A 14,680-nucleotide genomic window follows, 5' to 3' on the forward strand; every position below is an offset into this window, starting at 1 on the left:
CAGGAGAGACCTGCTGAAGAGCAGAGCAAGGTAATCCCTGGATTGTTTGTCTGAATTAGGTCCGAATTAGACTGTGTTCCCTATACTACAGAGTAGTGGAGCTGGGCTCCTCCAGCCAGAAACTTGCGACCAATCAATTGAAATAATTGAAATCAATGGTGGGGAGTGTCAAAAATGGACATGAAGTATGAAAATGTCACAGGTATTTGATAAATCTAAAGAAACGTAGTTCCGCTCATTTTCTCTGATTAGGAGAATGTAGGCAGATACCTTAGTGAAGGGATAAAGTTCAATTCAAGGCACAATGCAAAACAAAGTAGTGACTCCTATACTGTTAGCTTTAGTTTGGAAGGTGCAGTGCTGTGAAGAACTATGTAAGATACTGTATCATGTATCATGGCCTTTTTGTTCAAGGTGTGTTTGTAGCCTGTTTAAAAATCTTGGATTAAAACATACACATGTTTGAATGTACATCATTGTATACCTGTGCTGAGAAGACAAGAACAGGTGAAAGTAAGAAAGAAAGGGAGAGAAAGAGAGCGAATTAATGTCAGGAGTGTAAGTCTGTGAAATCTGTACAGCAAACAGCTGGTTGGGTTTATTTAAACCCATCAAGAGTGACTGACCCCTGTTTGACACACAGGGGAGGAGCATATGCAGAATTATATGACTTTGAGCACCAGATGAGAATGAAAGGAGCAATGCTCTTTTAACATGTGACTGGAGATTAATGTAATCTTCTAACATGTGACTGAAGATTAATGTAACTAATTACTTACTTAAATGGACATCTGGAGGACACTTGGATAAAAAAAGTTGTATTAACTGGAGAAGTGCGATATGGGGGAAGTGAGTGGGTGTGAATAGTGGACAAATGGGTAAAATACACTGTTGATGTGTATGAGATCACCTGCCAGTGAATTCATAACATGGTCTCATTTAAACATCTCCATCCTTGTAAAGATCAACCTGATGATAATTACATTCCATATGTAAACTGTACTCATTCTCATTTGTTTTAGTGTGCAGTAGTGTGCAGTTTTTGCTGTGCCGATGTATGGAAGCATCACCAAGCTTCTTCTCCAGCATAACCAATGTGCCCTTGTGTGGAATTTTAATATGCATGTAAATGTAGCTGCATTGGTAGAAATTTGATTTTATGAGTGAATTTGGTTGTCTGTGGCTGTGCACACACTTCCACCATGCTCAGGTTAGATTTGGAGAGGGGATAGAAGAGTAGGCTGAAAAGCCTTGCTGAGGAAAATGGCCTACTTCATATGCATTTAGATAGACATGCTGGGATATAACCTTTTGTATCTCCAATCTGGATCTTTCCCCTAATTGGTCACGCAACAAAGGCAGCTGATGAAAAAGACAATTTCTTGCTTTTAATTGGCCATTTCACGTGCCGATTGGGCTACACCTGGGCATTTGTAATGAAAATGGGATATTATAAGGGCCCCTGCAGACGAAACAGAAATCACTTCCATGATCTCTGTGGAAGAGTCTGCAAAATAGTATGTAACAAACACACACTTTTGGAGACCAGAGGTGATGGGGAGAAAAAAGGTATTTTGTACCTCATTTGACTTATAAGTAGCTTTTATTTAGTCATTTTTCTAAACTCTGTGTTTTCTCATTGGCCTCTACTCTTTTCACCCAACTTCAGAGGTACCACTGGTGGTGTTTTGCTCCAAAATAGGCCCCCATTGTCTGTGGCTGGGTTGAATAGCTCGTAAATGCGTCCCAATAATGTGCCTGGTTTGCGCAGAGGTGAACTTTTTACTCTTAACCAAGGAGTCGCTGGCTTTAGCCAAGGGCCACTGCACTGGTGTTCTCTCACACACTCTTAGCCCCCTTTTCACCAGCTTCTTAAAGTTCTTAAAGTGCTTGGTGCACAAGGCAAAGCATGACCATTCATTCTTTTTCCTCACAGTTCTTATAGCTCCCTCTTACCTCCCTCAATCTCTCTCTTTCTCTCTCTCTCTCTCTCTCTCTCTCTCTCTCCCCCCTCCATCCGTCCCCTGCCTGGTATTGTGTACCATGTGTTCTTTGTTCCAGTCTGGTGGTGCATCTGGCCCTAGATATGATGAGGTCTGGGAGAGGAAGTTTAAGATACCTTTAGCAAAAGATGTCCAGAAAATAAACAACATTAGTCAAGTTGTTTGCTCAGTTTGAGGAAAATAAAGAGTGTGGGACAAAATCCCAGAGTGAGAGTGGGAAAGACAGAAAGAGCATGAAGGGCAGAGCTCAGAAGATTGCCAAGTGTGACCTGCATCTGACCCTGAAGCCAGAGATGGAGGCAGAGAGGAGAAGGCAATAAATGGAATGCCTAGGCCAAGACTCCCCTTGCTCCCCACACTGTTGGTGATAAAACTCCAGACGTTCCCTCATTTGATGGTGTATTGCCATGTCGCTACATTCCTTTTCTGCTCTCTTTTTCATAAACCATAAGGTAATGTTTGATCTGGTACAGTGATACTGGTAATATTTGTAATAATATGGCAACTCAAAATTTATGGACACTAAAGCAGGATTTTAAAAACATTTTAAATGTTTTCTAATTAAGGGATATTAGCTGATGGGCAAATGAATTGCCTTTGTCTGTAAATTCTTTTTGCTCTTTCTTCTCTCTTTCTTTCCCTGTACTTTTTTACTCTCCTGAAAAGAGAGGACTGGCTATTGTTTCCTTTAAAGTCTACTAATTCCCCATCAAAGGATGAAATGGAAGTGTCCAACTGTGGCAACAGCAGGGGGACATAAATCAAGTCTGAATCCCTGAGCTTGCTCTCCCATAGGTCACTGAGGTCACAGGGTCAGCAGAAGGATTTTAGGCTGAGCTGGGTACAGAGCTGGGTAAGATCATTTGAAAAATTATCATACTGGCAGAAACACTCAAAATATTTTAAAAGAAACCAACATTTACATTCATTTTGCACTATGACTTCTTTTTATGGAGAATATCAACATTATTTTACCAGGATATTTTCCACTGATAACCATATATTTACTCCTGTGACACTCTCCAAGTGTGTTAAAAATCTATGGCCTGAACATATGAACTACTTCTGTTACAAGGTTAAATGTCGAAACAGAAATGGGGACTAAAACACCATGATGTGTCTTTCAAGTATGCAGAGAGAAAGAGCAAAGTGCCATTTGTTGGCTTAGCTGTATTTGCTTGAGGTGGTGTATGTTGAAGCCGTGCAAGTTTGTACAAGCTGTTAAGCTTTGTGAGTTCAGTATACATATCTATGTTCATGGTGATTTCACTGTGACACTCCCTTCCCTCCCTCTTGAGGTCTTAAGGGAAAAGTAAAATAATCCCTCCTTCTTTACCTCCCTGATTAGCTGCCTGGGCAGGTCTGATCTGTTTTAGGCTGGGCTGCTGACTGTATGTTTGTGGACATCATGAAATCAAACTATATTTACTAGTCCCACTGTACACTTTGCACTGTAGCAGTGATGCTTTTCCTTCTGAAAGAAAAACTAAACACAAGCTGTTTAATTCTTTTTGTCTTTTCCAGGTTCATTAATGCACGAAGGAGAATAGTCCAGCCAATGATCGACCAGTCCAACCGAGCAGGCAAGTCTCCTCTAATAAATGCACCATGCATCAAGAGGTTTGCCTCTTGGTAAATACATCACCTGGCCTGGACCACAGGTCATGACTGACCACAAAAGTCCATTCAGTTAATCCGAAGCATTAATCACACATGCTCAGAGTCCTTATACTGTCCTGAATAAAGTAGCAAAATAGACATCATCAAATAAAGAACTGAAACTGTAACGGTGGTTTAGATGTAAAATACCACAGCTCTTGTCCAATCAAAAACTGTTTTGAGTCTAACAAAAATAAATATAATATAAACATGTGAAATTAAATGAGGATAATTATTTAAATATGTTTTTATTGTGTGTGAATTTGCTTGGCATCCAAGCTTTGCTAATGCAGTTTCCCTGGTGCATGGCTTGTTGTGGACGGCTTTAAAGTTTATGAGCTGTAATGGGGTTCAGAGAGCAAGGTTGCTTTAGGGGACTCAAGAAAGTTCAAAGGCATTCACTGACATTGAGGTTGTTGTTTTTGATAAAAAAAAAGTCTCTCCTCTCCCATTTCCCTCCAAACAGCATATATCCACCATAGCTCACAGGTAAAAAGAAAAAGGAGTCTTCTCTAGCATTATAAGGAATAGTTGAAAAGAATGATCATTAAATATTTTTTTATCAGTGGACTGGATTTAATTTGCTTCAAGATACTAATGATGTAATGAGGTACTAAATCATAATCATGTACCATCTTAATTTTATTATTTAAGTCTGATTGGAAATGTATATATTATGCATAGTCATATATGTGAGGAAGAAAAACTGGGCTAAGAACCCTTAACCTGTGTGCCTGTTAGCAGATGATGTATTCTCAGCAATAGAAACTTAATTAAAAGCACTAATTGACCACTGTCCTGTGCCCTCCCCAATTCACCCACAGTAAGTCAGGGAGCCCCCTACAACCCAGATGGTCAGCCCATGGGAGGCTTTGTGATGGATGGCCAGCAGCACATGGGAATCAGACCACCTGGTAAGACCTTGGCGTATCTTTTTCTAGCCTGCCATTTTGCACCTTTCCACCAATGCTAATTCTCTTGCTTTAGTACAGCCACTTGTCTAACTCCTTACTCTACCACAGGTATAACCCATGGTTTGTGGATCATTTCCTCATCCTCTTTTCAACACGTGGCATTATCTTTATTCTTTTCCTGCTAGCACTCTGAAGCTTATTCTTATTTTCTTATACTCTGGCATTCTGCTATTGTTTTCTCTCCTTCTAGGGCCTATGAGTGGAATGGGCATGAATATGGGCATGGAGGGACAGTGGCACTACATGTAACCTTCTAGTTAACCAATCGCAAAGTGGGGGAAGTAAGTACAAAAACAGGGCATTAATCTCTTTTCAGAACTCTAACTATTCTTCTTTTTTCATTTTGTATTGCCTTTTGATTTATGATTTTATGAAAAGGGAGAAAAAGCATCATTAAATTTTTTTATTACTAATGATTCAAATTTTTCTTTTATAAATATCTTGTGCTTATTAATCTTGTGAGGTCCAGGTGTGGTATAATTGTCGGTTTTCTGGTCTAACACTCTTGTATATTTTCTTAGCCACATGATTAAATGGCGCATGGAATCATAGAATTCAGAGGGAAAAATTGGTGTCTTAAGGCAAAGGGTAGGCGCGAGAGTGTAGGAGATGGAGGAAAACTCGTTTAGGGAACGGTGAGTTGAGGATTGGGGGATTGAGGTTGAGGTTTTGGATGAAGGGGGAGTACTGGGTGCTAGCGGGATGTTACCATAGCAACAGACTGATTGGCAAAATGTACGCAGGCAGCAACAGTGCAGCAAGAGAAACGTGTGCATCCCAACGTGCCATAAATCTGTTTCTGTGTGGCTGACGTATGAGTACCCTCATGACTTCCCTACAGTCTTGTGCCCCTTGGTCAAAACACACACACACAGCCATTTCAAAATTAAGAATCTGTTCTTAGTGTGAGACTTTTTTAAGGTGATTCCATCAATCCTGACCTGGTCTACCATTTTCCTGTCTGGCTGCCCTAATAGGATTACTAATGGCAAAGGGAGAGGAAGTGAAGGAGTGCAAAATGGAGGTGTGCTCAGCAGGGTATGCAGCTTATCCCGGCCTAATTGACTATATCCAAATTAAATATGCCATCACAAGCACTGTGACAAATGGATTTGACTTATTCAGTATGCAAAAATAGAGACCATTAATGCAGCCATGCACAGAATGCTTCTGTTGTCAAAAAAATCCTACTTCTTAGACTGTACTGTTCCGAACCAAGAGAAACATTATGATAATGCAACCCTTGCTATTTTAAAGCTCCTATCCATCTTGTCTTGTTATCTGTGTGTGTGTGTGTGTGTGTGTGTGTGTGTGTGAGAGAGAGAGAGAGAGAGAGACAGACAGACAGACAGACAGACAGACAGTATGAGTGTCTAAACAGGGAGAGTGTATCCTTATCCAAATTCTGGCATTTCAGCAGCTGCCATAGTTCCCAGCAGACTGGCTAGCAACCTGCTTTAAACAGCCTCAATTTGCTTGCTGAATTCTGTAATTGGGCCATGTGTGGAATCTTAGATGAGATAGGTTAAAGGGAGAGAAGGTAAATGAGAGAGAGAGAGAGAGAGAGAGAGAGAGAGAGAGAGAGAGAGAAACCAGAGCGTGACAGAAATATGTCGCTGTGGTTGAGAATGGCTGGTCTTTATGGCTTTATCACTCAAATTTCCTAGCTTATCTAATTTAAATATTGTTACTTTAGTTTCTAGGTCAATTAAATGTAAGTGATGTGTTTTATACTTCATGACCAATTAAATTAATAGGTTATTACAGAAAAAACGTTATCTTATTTGATTAAGAGACGAAGAGTTCATTATATTTTATAAGCAATTTTCATTAGTTGGGGATTTTTCCTTAAGGCAAGATTAAGCAGTTATTTGCCAGGGAGTCCCAAGACCTGAAATTAAGGTGTTTCTAGCAGTCACATTGCAACATTACTTAAAATCAAAGCCAATTAACCCATCTTAGTGAGAGCATTATTCTTTCCACCCATGTCAACTATAGAGCTTATGGGTCTTGGAGACAATGCACCTGTCAGTTTAGATCCTGTGTGCTCAAGCAGAAGAAGGGGGCTTTGATTGCTAAGCACATGGCTGTTTTCCCCCAGAAACTTATTTTTGTTACCTGTAAATATAATTACTTCTCAAATATTACTTTCACAAATTTAGAATTTTTACTTTCAAGACCCTGTGTCTCCTAAATTTGGATATAATATTTTAAAGTGATCAGTGAAACCATTATTTATACATAGACGAAAATGTTCTGCTCCCCTTCCCGTTTTCAAGCCTAAATGCTGCTGGTATGCTTTGGTGAGCTTCACTGGAAACATTGTCTCTGCAGGAAATCCTTTTGTCTGCAATTTCTTTCCCCCCAATTATTAAGAAGTTTGTTAACCTTCTGCAAGGTCAAAATCCCCTGATACCTTTCACTAGTCTGAACTTTCATTTCAAAAAACATGGTCTTTGGGCATATAGCTCTGAATTGGTCACAAAATCCTTTGTTAAGTCAGCCTTGATGCAATCCAAAAAAATGCAACGGCAAGCCACTTAATGTATTGAATGGTTTATTAAGAGGTAAAAAGCAGCAATTTTTGAATTGTTGAGTCTTTCTCTGTAAAGTGTGAAAGTGTTCAATCAGAAATAGCACTGCCTAATATACATATTTAGAAATCAGGGCAAAAATGTGGTCATTCAAAAGCTGTTAAGTGAGCAGCACTGGTTAATGAAATGATCAGCAAGCTCCTGTGGGTTTTGCAGAACTGCTAAGGGGCCAGTGGCCTTTTATGCTTGTGGCACACTTGCGCACATCCATGTAAATCCTCTCAAGTGACTCCCATTGTCAGTTTTCACTTTTCCTGTTTAATTTGAGCACAATGGTGCTATTTCTCAAAGGGGGCTTCAGACTAAACCACAGACCTTTGCTTATTATGTTTAAAGAGAGATAAATGGAAGTGGAGGTAAACAGTGATGGTGTAGAGCATAAATGTATGGCATATGTCAGTTCATTTGTCAGTATTATGAACGTTTCGGAAAACAAAACATGTATGTTTTAATGAAGCTAATTGTACCATGAAACCTAAGGAACCTGTTTTATTTATTGTATTCTTTTCTAAGCTCACATACTCAATAGTCCCAGGAATTCTTATTACTAGATAATAATGGAGTAATGTGCTATATATATATATATATATATATATATATATATATATATATATATATATATATATATATATATATATATATTCCTATTCCTAAATCTGATCTTTTCAATCAGATATTCAAATAAAATACATGCAGGTCTTACCCATAGATAGTATGATTATGATTATTAACACAAGATCATTTGGTTCTATTTAGTTCCATAAACCTGTATTAATGTGATTGTGACCAGCCTGGATGAATATTGTGCTTGGCACAGCTCCCTGATTGATGTGCTATGTCCAGTGAGCTAGTCCCTAGTCTGAAGATAACATTTTCCACAATACGTATGATGACCCATTATATAATAATGAGTCCATTATTGAAATACCAAAATATATATAGAGTAACTGTATACTTAGAGCAACTTTTAATAGTTTTTATTGTTAGGTAGCTACTTAGCTAAAATGGTATAAACTTTACAAAGACATTATGTTTCCTATAAATGTGTAAATATGATGGTGTGGTTAGTGTGCCGGCATATTTGAAATAGAGTTTTGTTAAGCAGTTCTTTTGTGCTTCCCACTCACAGGATTGAAGGGCATGCCAGGGGACTACCTGCCTCATAGTAGTCTGACGGCCATAGGCATGAGCCAGCCTGTCTATGGCTGCCCACAGCTCCCCCACCAGCTGCTGCCAGGGCCTCCGATATGTTCCTACATTCCTGGACATCCCCAGCACTCAGCGATGTTGATGCATGGAGGACCAGCCCACCCTGCCATGCCCATGTCAGCCTCCAGCCCCTCTATGTTTCCCCCAGGAGACCCCACAATGGGCGCACAAGTCATGGACATGAATGCCCAGTAGTTACAAAATGTTTCTACAAAAATGGATCCTCAAAAACAGCTGTGATCAGGACAGGGATCTGCGATTGGTTTGCTTATGGGGTTCACCCAGCAAATATTACTTGCTGGCTTGCCGCATAAACTGAGTTCCTTCTAAGGTGCAGACGGGACATGAGAAAGATGCCAGCATCTGCACACCATGGGACACATGTGCCCTTTTGCAAAGAATGAAACAGAGATAGAGAAAGTCTAAAATTATTGCTATATCAGCTCCTAAGGGAGAAGGAGGAGAGGGTTCTGTATACTGTTGTAAAATTACATTTGGACTTAAGTTCAGAGAACTGTACTTAAGAACTTAAGAACTGGGAATTAAGTATTGTAAATGCAATGGTAATGTTTTGCATATTATGTTGTTTCTAATAGATTTTTTTTAAAAAAAGGATGTGAACTTTTTTCTTTCCACACTATGTGTGTTCCATCTCCATAGACTTTTGACCCCCTCGTTAAATCACCTGCGTTAAAAAAAATAAGTATGTGAATAAATCAATAATTGGTTGCATTGATTATTTACCAGGCCCTTTTCTTCTGCTGAGAGAGGGTGGCTTTTCTTAGACAGAGGTAGACTCTGAAAAAATCTCCAAGGTCCCTTGGTTTGAGGCATAATCAAAAATCCTGACGGTTACGGAAACAAGCTCAATAATCTTGAAGGAATTCTCCAATGTTTTCAAAGCTAATCTATATCTACCACATCTGTAACATGCACGATTGCCACAGTCAATAATTGTGACACATGTTCTTGTGCTAAAAAAGGTTTATGCTTATTAACTGGAAATTCACTTATAGTGGAAGTTATACATTGAAAGGATATCATAAACATTACAGAAAGACTTAGCAACACAGTAAAAAGCAATTCTGATTATTTATACTTCTGTACTATCTGTACTGCAATGATAAACACAAGTTCTTAAATTTGGGGAAAACAGCTGAGAAGGCAACTTAAAATATTTACACTTTTAACTAAAGAACACATATTATAATATTAATGTATAAATGTTTTTACAGTTCCAACAACTGGCCTCAGCATCCCTTTTTTATTTAGAGATTAGGGAAACACTGGAAAATTCCTTTAAATAGTTTTATTTACTCTGTGTGTGTGTGTGTGTGTGTGTCAGTGAAGCTCCATTAGTTACAGAATCATATGTTTGATTGGGATAGCAGTTTAATTTTCTCATCCCATGTTTGGAGTACTGCATTGTGTAAATTGTAAATTAATAAATTTTTCTGTACAAACACTTGGGGAAAGCAGGTAACGGTAAATGTATACATGTGGAGTTTTTTGTCTTTCAGGAAAGACAAAATTATTACTGAAAATAATTTTATTGCTTATAATGGGGCAAGATAATGTGTATTCAACAGATGTTGAAGGCTACAAGCTTGGATTATGGACTTATGTTGCAGTCACTCTAGCAGTCAGCAAAAGACAATTGCGACCATATGGGCTATTATTAGCATACATGTATGATGCATTTTAGCTAGTGTGAGGAATTTTTCCTCATATAATATCTCACTGGTTTTTGCAGTGGTACACGGTTGTCCAACTTTACATCCTTTTTTCGGCACACCTGCCATTTTGTGACCGAATTACAAGGTTAGTTAACGTAGTTTTTCTCTATTTTCAAGTGTTGTACATCAAAATTCTTACCAACAGCTTTAGAAACGATCGCATGAGAAACTGATTTTAAATGGCCGGTCTGTGCCTCGTCGTCCACTAGAGAATAGATGCCTAGTGTAAAGTCATATGCTGGAACTCACTTGTGAAGGGGTGATGCGTCAGTGGACGAGTGGATAACCATAGGGTTGACGCATAAAGGAGGAATTATCCCCCGTTTAGCATTAAAATTCATTTAGATACATTTGCCACAAACACTTAAATAGGAAGATTAGTTCCCCCTCCACGCCTTACTGCACAAGATGAATACCTCTGTAACAGCGACTCACGCCTGGCAATAGCACAACGGCTTTTTTCCCTCTGGATATATTAGCCTACATTTCAGTTACACAAAATAATGTTCGTCGGAATAATCGCGCTTTTAAAAGTAAACCAAAACAAAGTCAAAAATAGCATATAATGCTAAACAAACAAAATGCTCTGGCTAGGGGCTAGTAAAGGGGTTGTTTTAACTCTCACACTAAATCAACATTACTTCTCTCATCTAACATCACAAAAGGGTGGCTGCTGAGTTATTACTGCTTTTTCTGAATTTTATTGTTTTGCGTTTTACTCGTAAGAAACTCTTTGTGCAGAATCCAATGGGCGTTTTTAATTACAGCAGCTCAGAGCTACTCGGCTTCGAATTCCTGAGCTGTTCGCCATTCCCGCTCCGGAGACGAGAGAGATAAATCCCATGTTTGACTGCCCTCTTTAGGGGAGCTGGAGAACTGTCCTTTAGGGGGAAACGCACAGCCCGTTTAATACACCGAAAGCGCTTGATAACTTATATCATTAATGCGCCTGACACCCCCACCCACCCACACACACACACAATAAAATAAAATAAATTACCTTAATATAAAACAATGCATTACAATACTTAACCAAAACGAAGTTTAAGTCTACCCGTAATAGTCGATTATTTGGGGAGTTTATGTTACAGAACAAATAGAATGAGTTTGCAGCCTAATAGGCTATAGTTACCTGTGGTCTCAAATTTTGGGAACTCTACCCTTTTATGAATGCAGTCGTGACCATACGTAAAATATAAACGCTGTTCCAAATTATAATAAAACACGCTCGATTTGTATTTACTATAAACTTGCGACTCTTTTATATTCCAAAAATGGAAAGAAATTAAGCTTAGTCGTGTTTACGGATTCTCTGAACACAGATGACCTGCAGTAAATGAAACCCTAGAAAGACTTTCTAAACGAACCAGATTGTTGCTCGCTGTCCAAAGTTATTAGGTTATTACTGCCAATGCTAATACTTATACTACTAGTAGTGTACTACTAGTACTACTACTTACTTATAGGTGATTGAAGAAAATTCCGCAATTTAGCAATAATACTTACAACAACAACAACAACAACAACAACATAATAATAATAATAATAATAATAATAATAATAATAATAATAATAATAATAATTATTATTATTATTATTATTATTATTATTATTATTATTGTGGTCGTGGTGGTGGTTTTATATTAATTGGCTGCAACTTCATGGATTCATGGATTGGACAACGTAATTGTAAATGTTTATAAGGACAATTGTTTAGGACTACATGTATATTGCTGCGTACTTTGGCACAGATATTCAACACCAATTCAAAAGTGAAACCTTAATGAGCTGTGTAAACGTCTGATAAATTCAGTTCAGTTTGTTTGGGCAGCGCATTTCTGGGAAAAAGGATCATGTTTGTACAATGTCGACATTGTTTGGCACACGGGTTTAATACAGACCCTTTAGAGTTCAATTAAATTAGCCCTAAACCAATATTTATTCTATCACTGAGAAAACATTTATTTTTATTTTTTCCTGTACTTATTGTCTATAGAGTAAAATGTAAAAAAAAAAAGTATTAAGCTGCAAAACAGTTTAACCGATTAAATCAAGCATGTCAGAAACTTGTTCATGCAAGCCAAATATTTTTATAATTTTTTTCCTAGCTTTGCAAATGCACGACTACAAATGTTACTCTTGTTCAATGACAGTTTGAATGACAATGAGTGACCACGTCCAAAGCAGTTATAAATATTTATTTAATTTACTATTATATTTCTTTGACTATAAACGAACGACACCTGACACGTGAAGACGTCCGGTAGGTTGTTATGAAACAAATGTAGATGACACCTTTAACAATATTTTGTTTTAATTTTTGTACATTTTACTATTTTTAGCTGACACGTGTGTCTTTATAGTAGAGCAAAAAGAAACTGTCTACTAAAATACATTCAAAAATTAGTGACAAAATTATGTTATTTTGGACCTTTAAGTCAGGTATCCCATATTACTTTGACACACTGTTCCATATAGTCTACTTTAACAGTAACTTTAAAATAATATATCACTTTCAACACCATTATTGTTTAAGATAGTTTGTCATTCGGGACAAACATCACCTAGGAATATCGCCTCTAGTGTGAGGACCTCCCGGTTCAAGTCATTCAGGAATTGGATCCCCTGTTTCGGGCGTAACAAAAGCTTTAAGCTTTCCAGGACTTTGGGATCCTAGAACTGGGTTAAGAGACCCTGAATTACTGCCACATTCGGGCTATTTTAGATGTCCTCTATGGTGACCATGTGCCCTATTCACTGAGCCCCCATAGGAGAGGAGCGCACAATTTTCTCTGCTGCCATTTATCACTGTCACCACTTAATGATTTCCCTCGCAGCATCGTATTGATGTTTGTAATTGCATTATCTCATAAGGCCGGTAATCAATGATACCATGGCGCTGCATCCGGGGGTCATTACTGTTTGTTCATTTAATATCATTTTATTCGGTCACTATATTGTTCGCCAAATTTCTGTTTCTATAATAATATTTTAAATAATGATAATTATTGATTGACAAACAACAAAATAGATCTCTAAAGATTTGGGGACAAAACGGATTTTAAATTAAAAAATAATGATAGTAGTATCCTATATGACTCTAATTTTGACTTTGATGCTTGCAAATTATAGCGAAGAAAACGGTATCTTGGATGAGTATTTTGTAGATAAATGTAATAAAAGAAAACCCCGTAGGTGTAACCTGTTCAAAACAACAACTGAGGTTAAACACATTGAAATAATGATGTCCATCCATAAATTACAGTTCTAAAGACTTGCTGAATTTATGCTCATGGTGGCCAAACATTAGAAATTCACACGGTTCTGTCATGGTCAGATTTTACATGTAAAAACAGACATAGCTAATTAAAATGCATGTATGAATGGGATAGTTGAAAAATAAAACAGTTGTCTATTAAATTGAGAACCAAATTAAGTTATATCGATATAGGCTATACAAAAACATATATTAAACGCTAACCCCAGGACCGCAATGAGTGGATTGCATCTCATTAATTTAGATAAGCACATTCTGGAGGATGCCTGTTGTTACGTTTCTCCTTATTCAGTAGCCAGAATAAGTTATTTTTTTGTTCCTTGGTTCTCGGTTACAACTCTAGCCCGTGAGCATAAATAAAAGACGAGCGGCCACGTGGTTGTGGGTCACAGGTTTATCACTGCCCTGCTATGCGCGCGGAATTCGGGCTGTCTGTCTTGTCTCAGCTTGCAACTCACATATTTACCTTAACGTGTCACGACCTTTTCACCTACAGTTACTACACTGCAGCATGTAATATAGGTTTGCCAAGCGAATTTTGTTTGCGCATTTTCATTTCAATGCGCCTTGACTTTAATTTATTTGACTGGTTTAAACATCTCCTGTGACCTTTTTCACTTTAGATTTTGGGTTTTTTAATTTTGGGTCTATTTATTTTCCTTTTAAAGCTATGCAATATTATTATTTTAGGGTATTTAAATTAATTTATTCTGAGTTACAGTTCATATGTTTATTTAGAATAAGTAATAATTTACAAAATTAATACATTCGTGGATTTAATCCGAAGAGAACTTCAAGTGATATAATTATTAAACGTCATTAGAAAAAGTCTAATGATGATAATAGACGCATGCCATGTACTTCGGCTGCGTTGGGAGTTATGCGTTAAGCTTTTCTTTGCCCCCAGATAACAGTCGTGAAGCCAATGCTTTCTCAGATCAAAGCTGGCGAGAACATGAGGGGTTATTGTCTAACCGAAACATAATACTTCATACCGTACGAAAGGATGGGAGGGAGATGGTGAGTGCGTTTTTGGCTGGTGTTATCATGGAGAGCAGGTGCTCATTAAAGGCTACGACTGGATCGGATCTCAGCACGGTGACATCCGAAGCTGCTGTACCCGCCGCGAGAGAGCGAGATGACCTTCAGAGAGAGAGTTAATATACAGTACAAGTGCCCCAGTTTTTTTTTTCCTTGAGAGACTAAATATGCCTATAATCTCCATATA

At 38.0% G+C, this 14,680-nt stretch overlaps 1 protein-coding gene across 2 annotated transcripts in view; it reads left to right on the forward strand.

Annotated features, from left to right (window-relative positions):
- meis1b (Meis homeobox 1 b) overlaps window positions 1–9,175 on the forward strand; it is a 52,897-nt gene extending 43,722 nt beyond the window's left edge. Inside the window, exons 10-12 of one of the 2 annotated variants that reach the window (XM_058379078.1) lie at window positions 3,528–3,586; window positions 4,487–4,576; window positions 8,360–9,175. In XM_058379078.1, coding sequence (XP_058235061.1) covers window positions 3,528–3,586; window positions 4,487–4,576; window positions 8,360–8,634 — 424 coding nt within the window. In that variant the 3' untranslated portion in view covers window positions 8,635–9,175. Of the gene's footprint in view, window positions 1–3,527; window positions 4,577–4,826; window positions 4,918–8,359 lie in introns of those variants that run through there. The other variant, XR_009203544.1, reaches the window with a different exon arrangement.
- The last annotated feature ends 5,505 nt before the right edge of the window (window positions 9,176–14,680 follow it).

This window comes from Hemibagrus wyckioides, linkage group LG03, assembly GCF_019097595.1.
Source record: "Hemibagrus wyckioides isolate EC202008001 linkage group LG03, SWU_Hwy_1.0, whole genome shotgun sequence".
NCBI lineage: Eukaryota > Metazoa > Chordata > Actinopteri > Siluriformes > Bagridae > Hemibagrus > Hemibagrus wyckioides.